This window comes from Eschrichtius robustus, chromosome 12 (assembly GCF_028021215.1).
Source record: "Eschrichtius robustus isolate mEscRob2 chromosome 12, mEscRob2.pri, whole genome shotgun sequence".
In the NCBI taxonomy this organism is placed as follows: domain Eukaryota; kingdom Metazoa; phylum Chordata; class Mammalia; order Artiodactyla; family Eschrichtiidae; genus Eschrichtius; species Eschrichtius robustus.
This window is the reverse complement of record NC_090835.1, coordinates 39911120-39923225: the sequence shown is the minus strand read 5'-3', so window position 1 is coordinate 39923225 and position 12106 is coordinate 39911120. Positions and strand designations below refer to the sequence as shown.

General features: G+C 59.6%; 3 protein-coding genes across 5 annotated transcripts in view; all 3 read right to left on the bottom strand.

The window, feature by feature from the left end:
• The window catches only part of PFKFB4 (6-phosphofructo-2-kinase/fructose-2,6-biphosphatase 4), a 42077-nt gene extending 41959 nt beyond the window's left edge, over window positions 1-118 (bottom strand). Inside the window, exon 1 of the mRNA XM_068558033.1 lies at window positions 6-118. Within this exon, the coding sequence (XP_068414134.1) occupies window positions 6-57 (52 nt within the window). The 5' untranslated portion in view covers window positions 58-118. The remainder of the gene's footprint in view (window positions 1-5) is intronic.
• A 464-nt stretch (window positions 119-582) lies between these two features.
• UCN2 (urocortin 2) lies at window positions 583-1721 on the bottom strand. The gene has a single exon (XM_068558034.1). It carries the CDS (start codon window positions 880-882, stop codon window positions 583-585), a length of 300 nt encoding a protein of 99 aa, XP_068414135.1. The 5' UTR covers window positions 883-1721.
• Window positions 1722-1950: 229 nt separating this feature from the next.
• Window positions 1951-12106, bottom strand: part of COL7A1 (collagen type VII alpha 1 chain) — a 31966-nt gene continuing 21810 nt past the window's right edge. Inside the window, exons 84-119 of one of the 3 annotated variants that reach the window (XM_068557192.1) lie at window positions 11888-11920; window positions 11748-11810; window positions 11622-11657; window positions 11462-11542; window positions 11257-11325; window positions 11079-11114; window positions 10957-10998; window positions 10757-10801; window positions 10623-10667; window positions 10067-10102; window positions 9924-9983; window positions 9675-9782; window positions 9424-9495; window positions 9234-9269; window positions 8958-9017; window positions 8791-8835; window positions 8524-8559; window positions 8376-8411; window positions 8245-8301; window positions 8037-8108; window positions 7407-7478; window positions 7128-7163; window positions 6755-6835; window positions 6452-6505; window positions 6310-6363; window positions 6173-6235; window positions 5059-5121; window positions 4814-4930; window positions 4554-4631; window positions 4403-4456; window positions 4184-4232; window positions 3452-3484; window positions 3217-3303; window positions 2900-2989; window positions 2614-2817; window positions 1951-2304 (exon numbers count right to left, since the gene is read on the bottom strand). In XM_068557192.1, coding sequence (XP_068413293.1) covers window positions 2279-2304; window positions 2614-2817; window positions 2900-2989; window positions 3217-3303; window positions 3452-3484; window positions 4184-4232; window positions 4403-4456; window positions 4554-4631; window positions 4814-4930; window positions 5059-5121; window positions 6173-6235; window positions 6310-6363; window positions 6452-6505; window positions 6755-6835; window positions 7128-7163; window positions 7407-7478; window positions 8037-8108; window positions 8245-8301; window positions 8376-8411; window positions 8524-8559; window positions 8791-8835; window positions 8958-9017; window positions 9234-9269; window positions 9424-9495; window positions 9675-9782; window positions 9924-9983; window positions 10067-10102; window positions 10623-10667; window positions 10757-10801; window positions 10957-10998; window positions 11079-11114; window positions 11257-11325; window positions 11462-11542; window positions 11622-11657; window positions 11748-11810; window positions 11888-11920 — 2229 coding nt within the window. In that variant the 3' untranslated portion in view covers window positions 1951-2278. Of the gene's footprint in view, window positions 2305-2613; window positions 2818-2899; window positions 2990-3216; window positions 3304-3451; window positions 3485-4183; window positions 4233-4402; window positions 4457-4553; window positions 4632-4813; window positions 4931-5058; window positions 5122-6172; window positions 6236-6309; window positions 6364-6451; window positions 6506-6754; window positions 6836-7127; window positions 7164-7390; window positions 7479-8036; window positions 8109-8244; window positions 8302-8375; window positions 8412-8523; window positions 8560-8790; window positions 8836-8957; window positions 9018-9233; window positions 9270-9423; window positions 9496-9674; window positions 9783-9923; window positions 9984-10066; window positions 10103-10622; window positions 10668-10756; window positions 10802-10956; window positions 10999-11078; window positions 11115-11256; window positions 11326-11461; window positions 11543-11621; window positions 11658-11747; window positions 11811-11887; window positions 11921-12106 lie in introns of those variants that run through there. The other 2 variants (XM_068557193.1, XM_068557194.1) reach the window with 2 other exon arrangements.

Sequence of the window (12106 nt, the reverse complement as noted above, 5' to 3'; positions counted from 1 at the left end):
CAGACCTCCCACGTACGACCATCTCACTGTGCCTGGAGATGCCCCTGATGGCCCCATCCATCTGGGGTGGGTGCTGCCTCATGCATGTGACCCTCCGCCAGCATTTCTCTGTGCGGTGACCTGTGGAAAGACAGGGCAGACCTGTGGGTCTGGTCTTAGGTGGGCTGGTCTCCGATGCAGTGATGGTCTCTTGTGTTGAGGTGCCTGAAAGTGGCATTACAGTGACCACATGTGATGGTGTCCAGATGCTCTGTGACTGGACACAAGTGGGACCCAGACATGATAAGACTCCATGCGGTAGTGACCTTCAATGGTAGTGTCCAAGCTGTCCAGACATACTGTAAGCCTGTGGGGCTCCTAGGAGTGGCAAGACTCCACCTGGCAACCTGACACAGCAACATCCAGGCTGTCCAGACACACTGTGACTCTGTGAGGCACTCTGATATGACACCACACGGCAGTGACCCCACGTGGCGGAGTCCTGATGCACCGTGCCCAGATGTAGTACCGTCCAGCTCTGCCGCTGCCTTGCAGGTCTCCCCATCCACGCTGGCTCCATCATTGTGATCCCCTCCCTCAGGCTCAGCGGCGGCCAACATGGGCCAAGACGTGGGCATTGGCAGCAGCCTGCTCCAGTAAGATCTGCAGGAGGCCAAGGGGGACATCCAGCAAGAGGGTGATGCGGGGCCCAGGGCCAGGGTGGCCCCAAACAGTGGAGGGGCCTGTGGTGCTGGCTAAAGGGCTCTCCGAGGTCACAGGGCAGGGAGTGCCCTGGGGAAAGTTCTGAGGGAGGAGCCGGAAGCCTGGGATAGGGGTTGCTGGGACAAGCAGAGTCCTGCCCAATGTCAGGACCATCAGCACCAGCAGAGCCCACCTGGTCATCGTGTGGTCAGGCTGTGAGGAGAAAACAGGTTCAGGGCAGGGGCCCTGGTCAGCTATGGCCCATGGACAGAGACAGATGGGGAAAGCAGAGAGACAAGAGAGCAGCCAGGCCAGAGACAGAGAGAGACAGAAACAGAGATGAAGGGACAAGAAGAGAGCCAGAGTGAGACAGAGAAAACAGACAGAGCCAGGCAGAGAAGGGGTCAGAGGGACAGAAAGAGTGAGAAAGCAAGTGAGAGAGACAGAGATAGACAAAGTGATGGAGAAACCCAGAGACAGAGAGCCACAGGTACATCTAGGTATGGATATATTTTATAGAGAGAGAGATGGGGGGGAGGGAGGAAGAACAAGAACAAGAAGAAGAAAGGGAGGGAGGGAGGAGAGAGGGAGAGGGAGAAAGAGATGGAAATGCATGAGAGGGAGGCGGAGCAAATGGAGAGTGGAAGAAAAAAGAGACAGAAACTGCCCCAGAGACAGTGCGATGGAAATAAGGATGCAAAGAGAGAGAAACACAGAGGGACCAAAGGGGAGCCTGAGGTCTGAGCAAGAAAGCTTGTAGTAGATCCAGGGCAAAGAAAGGCAGGAATGGGGGTCCTTGAGGCAGAGAAGCAGCCAGAGATCCCAGGGCGCCTCAGGTTCAGAGACCTCCACTGACCCAAATCCCAGATCCATTCAACCCCAAAGGCCCTGCCCATCCCCCTTGACCCCAGTCCTACCAGTAGCAGCCTCCTCTAGGGTAAGCTGGGGCCAGGCAGTGCTGTGCTGTGGTCTGCCTCTCTGCCCCCTTCAGGGCCCATGTATCTCCCTCAGCCCCTGGGCTGAGAGCTGGGGCCTGTCTCCTGGCTTGAGGCAGCCCCCCACCTATGATTCATCCCCTCCTGGGGAGCAGTGAGGACATATCCTCAGCCCCTACCCTGTCTTCTTTCTGGGGACAAGTTGGGGACTGAGGGTCACAGGACAGTGACCAGGGCTGGACAGAGGGACTCTGTACCCACTCGGGATGGTACTGCCCTCCCAGGGAAAACCTGCCCCGCTGACACCCACACCTCCCCAAACAGTCACAACAGGGGCCTTTAAACAGCAGCTTTAATGCCCCCCAGAATCAGCACCATGTCGTCACAGGCTTGGGTCAAGGGGCAGGTCAGATGCGGTCAGATTCAGTCACATCCGCTCACTGCCCACAGCCATCCCCACACTGAGTCATCTGCCGGGGAGGCAGGAGCCACAGTGGGGGTTTGTCCACAACGGGGAAGGCTAGACCCATGGAACAAGTCACTGAAATTAACGGACATGCTCATGCACGCTCACGTGCACGCAGGCCTCTAGCACCAAGGGGAGGGACAGCAGGGTCCAGCTGAGACACCGACTCCTCCAGGGGATGCTGAACTTCAGCTCATCATCTGCCTAAGCTCCGGGCAGCACCTGGGTGGGGCACGTTGGGTTCAGCCATCTGACCTTACCCATCACATCGGCCACAGAGAATGGGGAAGCTGGGGGCATAGGGTGTGGAGGCTCTGCCCGCAGAGAGGGATGCTCCCTCAGGTCTTTAAGGGAGGGAGCACTGAGGGGGGCCATACTGGGGACTCCACATAGAGCTGGGGTTCTCTCCTCAGCTCTTTGGTCTTGGGTGTCTGTCCCAGGTCCCCCAGTCTGAGGGGGCTTCTGACCCAGGACCCTGACCCTGGACATGATCTGGGTAGGCCCCTAATGGGATGGGAGGTACGCCCATACCTGTCCCCTGGCTCTGAGCCACCCGGGGCGGGCAGCGGCGCTCACAGGCCTCACGGGTCCCAAAACGGTTGGCATTCCCTCCGCAGCCACCATAGACAAAGGGGTGACAGGCCTCTATACCACCTGCCACAGCCCGATGATACCAGCGCAGGGTGTAGGCAGTACAGGAGCCCTCGTCCAGTGGAAGTGAGCAGGGGTCTGGGGCTGATGGAGGTCAGAGAGGTCAGCAGGGATGGGCTCCGTCTGCCCCTCCCCAAACCCCTCTGGGCCCAGCCCCCTTTCTCACCATGGCCATCCCAAGGAGCCTCAGGGTCCTGGTATTCCTCCACGGAATACTCAGAGTACTCGTACTCATCGTCCTCGGGAGGCACCTGGCCTGCACGCATGGTGGGGTGTGCTGTGAGCAGGGCCCCGGCAGGGCCGGGTTCATGCTGCCCAACCCTGGCCCTTGGATGGGGTGGGCAGCACTGGTCTCCCACGTGTACACAAGAGTGTTCCCTGCATGTGGACCCTACACGCGTGGTGTGGGCCCTGCACACATGAGCAGCCCCGTGTGTGTCTGTGATCCCACCCCACACACCCCATGGCTCCAGCCGTCCTCACCTTCCTCCTCTGCATGGGAGACGCGGAGAACGGGCACAGCGTGGAGCTGGGGGCCAGCGGTGTCTGCACCGTAACTAGGGAGGGGTCCTAGAGCCAGAAGCAGGGGCACAGGGCCCTGGGGTCAGCATGGTGGCCACCCCAGCCAAGCCCCTGCTTAGAGGACCCAGGTGATGGGCACAGCAGGGCCTGGGGTGAGGAAAGTTCCGGGAGCAGAAAATACCAGAAAACTACTCACGTGATCCAGATGTGATAAACTGGCCCTGGCAGGCTGGAGGGGTCAGAGAGGGGGCAGGGAGAGAGACAATAACAGAGCAGGAGACAAAGATGGAAAGAGGCAGGGAGAGAGACGCACACGGGGCAGAGACATACAGAGGGGGACAGCAGGAGAGAGTGACAGGCAGGAGAGAGTGACAGACAGGAGAGAGAGGAAGGGAAGCAGATGCAGAGAGAGAGAGAAAGAGAAAGAAAGGAAGGGGAGAAGCAGACAAAGGGCGAGAGTGAAGTTGGGAACAGGCCAACAAAGGGCAAGAGAGAGAGGGAGAGACAGCCAGTCAGGAGCCGGCAGGCATGGAGACAGAGGGAAAGCAGCCACAGAGAGAGGCGGAAGGAGACGAGCTTCACTCTCTGATGCCCCCCAGGGCCACCAGAGCCCTCCACCCAAACCCTGGCTCCACATCAGGCCCTGAGGAACTGGCTCTGCTCACACCTTCACCCCCTCCACACGCCACCATCCTGGGCACCCAGGAACACTACGTGTCCCTCCACCTCTGCCTGGGTCTCCATTTGGGGAAGTCCTGTCAGCATGTCTGTCCTGAAACACCTGTGTGCTTTTCGTATCCATCTGTCTCCACCCATCTCCTTGACTGCTTGCCCCTTGGAAGTTCTGGGGATGCTGCCTGCCCCTGTCTAGGGGTACGGGGATGGAGTGGGGTGGTACCCAAGAGACTGTGGGCTGGGCCCCACTCACCACAATGCTGACTCATCTCCTGACGCACAAGGCCCCGAATGTCATCCTCCTAGGAGCCCAAGACCACAAGGGTCATGAAGAACCAATGGATCACAGAAGGCCAAAGGGTACATGATGCAGGGATCATGAAGGGACAGCGCTGAGTCAGGGTCCAGGGTCCAGGGGGTCGGGGGTTGGGTGCAGGAGGCAGAGCCCACAACCCCCATACCCCACACTCACTGTCAGTGCAGCTTCTCCCTTCTCACCGCGGGGTCCCGCAGGTCCTGGCCGCCCCTATGTGCAATGGATAGGACCAGGCTGTGACCTCTGATCTCACAGACACCAGAGGTCACCCCAACCTTTGACCCCAAGCCCAGGAATCCCCACTCACCTGCTCCCCTCTCTCTCCAGGGGTTCCAGGGACCCCAGAGGCCCCCACCACACTCTCTCCAGGGGGACCTCGTTCACCCTGTCAGACAGGACCAAGTAAGCAGGGTCAGAGGCAGTGGGGGTCAGAAGTAGGACAAATTGGGATCATAAGTTCAGAGGTTGGGGCAAAGATATTGGGGGAATGGGTTGCAGAGCCAGAGGTCAATGAGGTGTGAAGGGTCAGTGAGGCTCAGAGGTCTGGAGTCAGTCAGGGCCCCTCACCTTCTGGCCCTGAAGTCCTTCAGGGCCTTTGGGACCAATACTGCCAGGTGGCCCGGGGGGACCACTAGAGCCATCACTGCCCCTGGGACCTGGGAAGCCCCCAATTCCTGGAGGCCCCTGAGGAGAGATAGGTCAGAGTCAGTGATGAGAGCTTCCAAAGATGGACCCACTTCCAGAGAGTACAATCTCCTCAATTCACCTCAACTTACCCGCTCCCCTTTCTCGCCCTGGTAGCCTCAACTTACCCGCTCCCCTTTCTCGCCCTGGTCACCCTTGGGTCCTGGCTGCCCATCAAAACCGCGGTCACCCTGGGAACAGAAAGAAGCATGAGAGTCCCTCTGCCTTGGCCTACCTCAGCTCAACCCCCATAAGCCCCCAGGCCCAATGGCCATAACCTCAAGTACCTGTGGCCCTACCAGCCAGAGACCCTCAATCTGCCATGATACCCATGACCCTGACCCCACTGTGATGCCCCTTGCCCTGACTCCACCTATTTCCCCTACACTGACACTCCAACCTCCCCACTGACCTCCACCCACCATAACCCCTCAGCCCTGAGGCATGTGCTGCTCCACCTCCCATCCCTTAATCCTAAATGTGCATTGTGGGGACTTCCCTGCCAGTCCAGTGGTTAAGACTCCGCACTTCGGAATTTCCCTGGTGGTCCAGTGGTAAAGGATCTGCCTTACGATGCAGGGGACGTGGGTTTGATCCCTGGTCAGGGAACTAAGATCCCACATGCTGCGGGGCAACTAAGCCCACGAGCCACAACTACTGAGCTTGCACGCCTCAACTAGAGAGACTGCATGCCACAAACTACAGAGCCCACGCGCTCTGGAACCCGTGCGCCACAACTACAGAGCCCACGTGCCCTGGAGCCTGCGTGCCACAACTAGAGAAGAGAAAACCCGCATGCCGCAGCTAGAGAGAAGCCCGTGCGCCGCAACATAGAGCCCGCACACTGCAACGAAAGATCCCGCATGCCTCAATGAAGATCCCACTTGCCGCAACTAAGACCCAACGCAGCCAAAGAGAAATAAAAATAAAATAAATAAATAATAACTCAATCTTAAAAGAAAAAAAAAAAAGACTCTGCGCTGCCACTGAGGGGGCACGGATTCAATCCCTGGTCGGAGAACTAAGATCCCGCATGCACATGGTGCGGCCAAAGAAAAAACAAAAAGCACATTGTGACCCCAACCCACCCTGAAACCTTAAGACCAGCCCCACTCCACCCCGCAATGTCCCAACCTTTCACGACCCAAAACCTTCCTTGACCCAAAACCTTCACGACCCAACCATGCCCTTCCCTGCCCAATCCTAAACCCCCGATGTCCACTGTTGAGAGAGACCCCATACCTTGGGACCGATCAGGCCCTCCTTCCCAGGGGCCCCTGACTGGCCTGGAACACCTGGCTCCCCCTGGAGAAGAGAATACATTAGCCAGGACCTGGTCCACCCATTCACTCCTCATTCTGGGGGTGCCCCACTCTCACCAACTCTCCTTTGCGTCCTGCCAGCCCTGGGCGGCCTAGGGCACCAGCTTCTCCCTGCAGGGATCAGGTGGAGGGATCAGCGTTAGGGCCCAGGCCTCACAACCCCCCACATCCCCACGCATATGCCCCATCACCCCTGTACCTTATCTCCCTTCTCTCCATCAAGGCCACAGGCTCCCTTAACCCCCCGTTCGCCCTGCGGGAGAAAAGAAGTGAAAAATGACTTCCAGATACCTCACCCTGTAACCCCTTGACCCTGAAACTACTCTCCAAACTGGCCTTAGATACTCCAACCTCTGACCTTCCAACCTCTAACCTAACACCTCACATTCAACCCCGGATACCCCCACATCTGACCCCAGATACCTGACCTCTGACCCCAGATACCTCACCCTCCAACATCAGGTCCTCCTGATTAGGGGGAAAAAAACAGTCCCCTTCCCACCTTGAGGCCCCGGGGACCCATGAAGCCAACATCTCCTTTGTCTCCTCGGACACCAGGGGCTCCATCTTTTCCTCGGGATCCCTGGGGGGAAAGGGGTCAATGTGAGGCCAGGGGAGGTCAGTGAGGGATCAGAGGGAATCACTTTGGATGTAATGGACAGGGAACACCATAGGGGTGAGAATCATCATTAGGGGCCAGAGCCACTGGAAGGGCAGGGTTTTCCATGGGGATGAGGGTCACCATGGGCAGGGGTCACTATGTGGGTGGAACCATCATGGGGGCTACTGTGAAGGTAGGGGGGTGCCTGGACAACATGAGAGCACTGGTTCACTGTAAGGTCAAAGGCCACTACATGGGCATGGGGGCATCTTACCGGCTCACCAGGGATCCCTGCAGCACCAGGCTCACCCTGTGGGAAACACAGATGGGGGAGGGCAGCCCTTCAGTGTGACTGTCCCCTATGCTGGCCTGTCTGCTGCACATGCAGCCACTCGGTGACTGCAGCCAGGGCCCAGGCTGCACAAGGAGCCCGTGTGAGCACATATGGGGCCAACAGCGAGGGAGGCAGGAAACCCTCCAATGCTCAGAGGACACCCCTGGGACAGGGGTGTGTGATGCATGGCTCTGGGTCTGTACCTGGGGCTGGACTTGCCTTGGGTCCTGTGAGTCCACGCACCCCCAGCAACCCGGCTGAGCCCTTGTCTCCAGGCTGTCCCTTGGCGCCCTGTGGGAGTGACCAGGAGAGGGACACAATCAGGACCAGACCAGGCTGCATGCTTGGAGAATGACTGGAACCTGCTGACTGGGGCGGAGCTGGCCAGTGCTGCTCCCACGCACTTCCCCACAGCCCCTTCCCTTCCAGCCCACGCCCCAGCAGGGTGGAGCTGGGGACTGTGGCTTGTGGGGTGGCTCATTTCTCACCCCAGGACCCCCAGATTCCTGCCACTCCTCTTACCACTGGGCCCCTACCCTTACCCCTACCTGGAGTACCCCTAACAGCCAAGGAGCCCCCTTCCCATTCCCACAGGCACTCTCATAGAGCCACAGGCCACAGACTCCCCTTCTCACCTCATATCCAGGCCCTTGAGCCCCTCCCATAGAGCCCCCAAGCTCTCAGCTACCCCACAGAGTTGCTACAGCTGACAGAACCCCCTCCCCTCTGACCCCCAGAAAGCCCCCTCCCATCCTCCCCTCCTGTCCTCACAGACCCTCCATGGAGCCCCCCAGCCTGTAGGACCCCCCTCCTCACCCTGTACAGAATATCCCAACCTCATCCCCATACCTTTTCTCCAGCATCCCCACTGTCTCCCCGAGGTCCTTTGTCACCATCTATGCCCCGAGGCCCTCGCTCACCCTGGGTCAGGGTCAGAAATCAGGGTCAGGGGCTAAAAGTCCCTTACCCTCTGAGGGTTTCAGCTCTCAGATCCCCTGGCCCAGCCCACACAGAAGCCCCTCCCACACCCATCTGCACATGGACCAGACCCACTCACCATGTCCCCCTTGGCACCCCGTGGCCCCGGAGGCCCCATAATCACAGCTGAGTCACCCTGAGTGGACAAGGGGCAGTCAGAGGAGTCAGGGGCACCCTTAGTCCCCTGCCTTCCCCCATGCGCACACTCACCTTGTCACCCTTTAGGCCTGAGGTTCCAGTGTCACCCTATTGGGTGGAAGAGTGTGAGTCTCACCCAAATAGAGAAGTCCCAAATCCTGAGTTGCAAGATCCATCCCCACCCACACTGACCCCAGGGGCCTCTTCCCCATATCCTTACCTTCTCCCCACGCTCCCCCCGGCTGCCTGGGGGACCCTGTATGAGAGAAGAAAATGGTGAGCTAAGGGAATTTGTGGGGACTACTGGGGAGATAGCTCAGGGGGCAGGGGAGGACTGGGGGGCCCGGGGGAATGGGGGAGACAAAGGACCAGAGAGTAGCCAAGGAGAACCAGAGGGCTGCAGAAGGCTGCAGAGTGTCACAAGGGCACAGAGGGCACAGGCAGGGGACTGAGTCACATCACTGGCTCTTTCCCCAGGGGGACCCACCACGAGTCCTCGGGGTCCCTCCAGGCCGGGGCGGCCATCTTCACCCTGGATGGTGACAATAGATTCAGTGACTCGGTAAGTTGGAAATCAGAGGCGAGAGCTGTGATGAAGGGAGTCCCAGGGTGGTTCCCTGGAATGGCCATGGCTGCAGAGCAGGACATACGTACCCGGACACCTGGCTCCCCACGCTCGCCTCGGGCCCCAGGCGGCCCTGCTCCAGGGTCTCCCTGGAGATCAATAGGACACCAGGGATCAGTGAGGGGAATTGGTGGAGGACAGAGGGTCATGGGAGGTCGGTGGAGGTTGGAGGGAGTGACAGGGGTCAGTGGAGATTGGAGGAGGTGACAGGGGTCAGTGGAGATTAGAGGGGGTGACAGGGGTTAGTGGAAGCTGGAGGGGGTGGCAGGGGTGAAAGAGAGAGCCAGCAGCATTGTCCCATCTACCTTGTCTCCTTTGAGTCCAGGGGCCCCAGGTGCTCCCTGTGGGCAGAGTGAGGTGAGGCTTCTGTGCCCCTCAAAGGCACACACACATCTAGCCACACAGTGTGGCATAGTCCCCAGCCTAAGTCCCCACATGGACAGACTCCAACGCACAGCAATCAGAGACATGGGGCATTGGGGCACTTCTACTCACTGCTAACCCAAGGGGTCCAGGTGGCCCCAAGGGACCTGGGGCTCCCTCTCTCCCTGGGGGGCCTGCCAGACCCTACAGTGAAAATGAGGCAAGAGAGGCGAAGGGTGACTTGGGAACCTTCCTCCCGTGCTGTCCCCCCAAGACCAGGAGCCCCCTCGGCAGGGTTGGGCCCCCTTCTCCTCCTCACCCAGTACCAGATTCAGAGGTCCTGAAGTCACCAAGTCACCACATGCAGCCCTTAGCGCCCTTACCCGCTCTCCACTGGGGCCCGGCTGACCCATCTCTCCTCGAGGGCCTGTCTGACCGGGGAACCCCGCAATACCAGGAGCACCAGGGGTGCCAGGGGGGCCCAAGTCTCCCTGGAACAAAAATAGCAAAGGGAGGAATGGCTCCAGCAGGACCCCTTCCCAGGACTAGCCCCAGAATACCCTCTTCCTCCCACCTCCAGGCCCCCCGCCCCACCTGCTGCCCCCACTACTAGTGATGGGGCATTGTTTTACCTTTAGACCTGGAGGACCAATTGGCCCAGGGGGCCCCTGGACCCCAACTCCTGGGTCACCCTTCAAGGGAAAGAAGAGTCAGATCAGGCTCAGGGAGTCTCAGGACCATGACCCCCAGCAGGGATGCTTTAGGGCACACATACCTTGTGACCTTTGAGTCCTGGAGCCCCTTTCTGACCCTAAAAAAAAACAAAGTAAACAGCATTTGAGAGTAGGAACATGAACCCAGAGCTCAGGTATGGCCCCAAAACATTCCCAGGGGAGCCCAGAGGTGACCACAGCCATTTGGGACCGAGGATGTGAGTGCAGGTACATGGGAGTGCAGACAGGAGCAGGAACTCAGACATGTCCCATCCCAGGGAGCTTAGACATGACCACAGACCTGAGCTCAGATACGGGAGCACAGACAGGGTGGGGAAAGGGGCAGCACCAATACATGACGAAGGAGAGGCCCACAAGAACTCCCATGTGTCCTGAGACCTGGGAGATCAGACAGGAGCACATGTGCTCAAACACAGGGGGGAACAGGCACGTGGAAGCCAGGAGGTGTGACCCCCGCATGCTCCCGGAGCAGGACCCTGAATGCTGGAATGTTCAGCCAGGCTCGGGTTCAGATGTGCCCAGGCCCAGGAACGGTGCCTCACATCCACAACTGCACTCCTCAACCCAGACTCAGACTCGCCCAGACCCCAGACTCACATCTTCACCAGGATCTCCAGGCTCCCCGGCACGGCCGGCTTCACCCTGCATAGAAAGGGTGGTGAGGGTGTCTAGCCACCCAACCATACCCCTCCCTGCCCAATGCACAGGCCCTGGGGCCAGGCCCACCTCACCTTTTCGCCTCGCGGCCCCGGCAGTCCTCGGTCACCTTTGGCTCCCTGTGGATACAGGGGTCAGGAGGACACACGGGTGCCAAGGGCACAGACAGCTGAGACTCAAAGAGGGAGCATGAGGCCCGGACCACGTAGGGCATATTATGGAAGGTGAGGGTCACGGGGGTGGAAGAACTATGCTGTGGAGGTTCCACACTCACCGGCTCTCCCACCAGGTCTCCAGCAAGGCCTCCAGGGGCGCCCTGATGAGGGAAAGGGGTCAGTGGGGTTCCTCAGCCCCTAACCCTTGTCCCCCCCAAACCGGGGCCTCCCACACACTCACCTTCTCTCCCTTTGCTCCAGGGGGCCCGACCACAGCCTGCAGGGAACTCCTGGTGAGTTACCTCGCCTCCTGCCACCTCCCCATCCCCACCCCGCCGTCCATATGGAAGGGACAAACTAGGCTTGGAGGTGAGGCAGAGGAGCAGATGCAGAAGGTGGGGGTCAGGATCAAAGATCACCTGTCCAGGGGTGCCCATGGGTCCAGGCTCTCCTTTAGGTCCGACAGGGCCAGGCAGACCTGGTGACCCCTGTGGCAGAACGGCGGGTGGAACTCAGTGCCTCTCCACCCCCTGCCCCTGCTGCCCAGCCCTCCTCTTCCTCCAGGCACACGGCTGGCACAGGTCCCATCACATGCCCACAGCGAGCTCCCCTCAGAACACACACCGGCACGCCAGGGGCTCCTCTGTCTCCGTCCTTCCCACTGGCACCATCACGACCTGGCACTCCCGGCTTCCCCGTCTCCCCCTGAGAAGGGAGAGCTCTGTCAGGGGCCTGCCCCCTGACTCCTGACCCCCGGAGTCCAGCCCTGATTCCCAGGACTCACCACTTGTCCAGGCAAACCTGGTGCCCCCTGAGGACCCTGAAGGAAACAAGTCAGATGTGAGAGGGACATGGAGAGCACGGGACCCAGAGGGCAGGGACATGCTATCCCTGCAGGGGCCTCACTCACCACAAGACCTGAAGTGCCAGGGGGGCCAGGAAGTCCCACAGCTCCAGTGGGTCCAGGCAGGCCCTGGAGGAAGAAAAAGTTCAGGGCAGTGCCAACCCCACCCAGCTCCCTGTGACTAACCCATGGGCTGGGTCACTCACCCGTCCTGGTGGTCCTGTCTCTCCGGGCTCCCCCTGCCAAAACCCCAGAGACTGCATGACCCCACAGATGAACGAGAGGCCCTTCAGCCCCCATCCACAAGCAAAGCCCACATGGACGGGGCACCTTGGTGCTCAGTCGCATTACAGGGCAGTGACATTCCCAGAGGTTGGCAGATGTTATCCTGGTGCAGACAGGCTGCTCCAAGCCACCACCTCCTT

Excerpts from the sequence above, each read along its gene's own strand:
- UCN2 (XM_068558034.1), bottom strand. The coding sequence starts at position 882 with ATGACCAGGTGGGCTCTGCTGGTGCTGATGGTCCTGACATTGGGCAGG.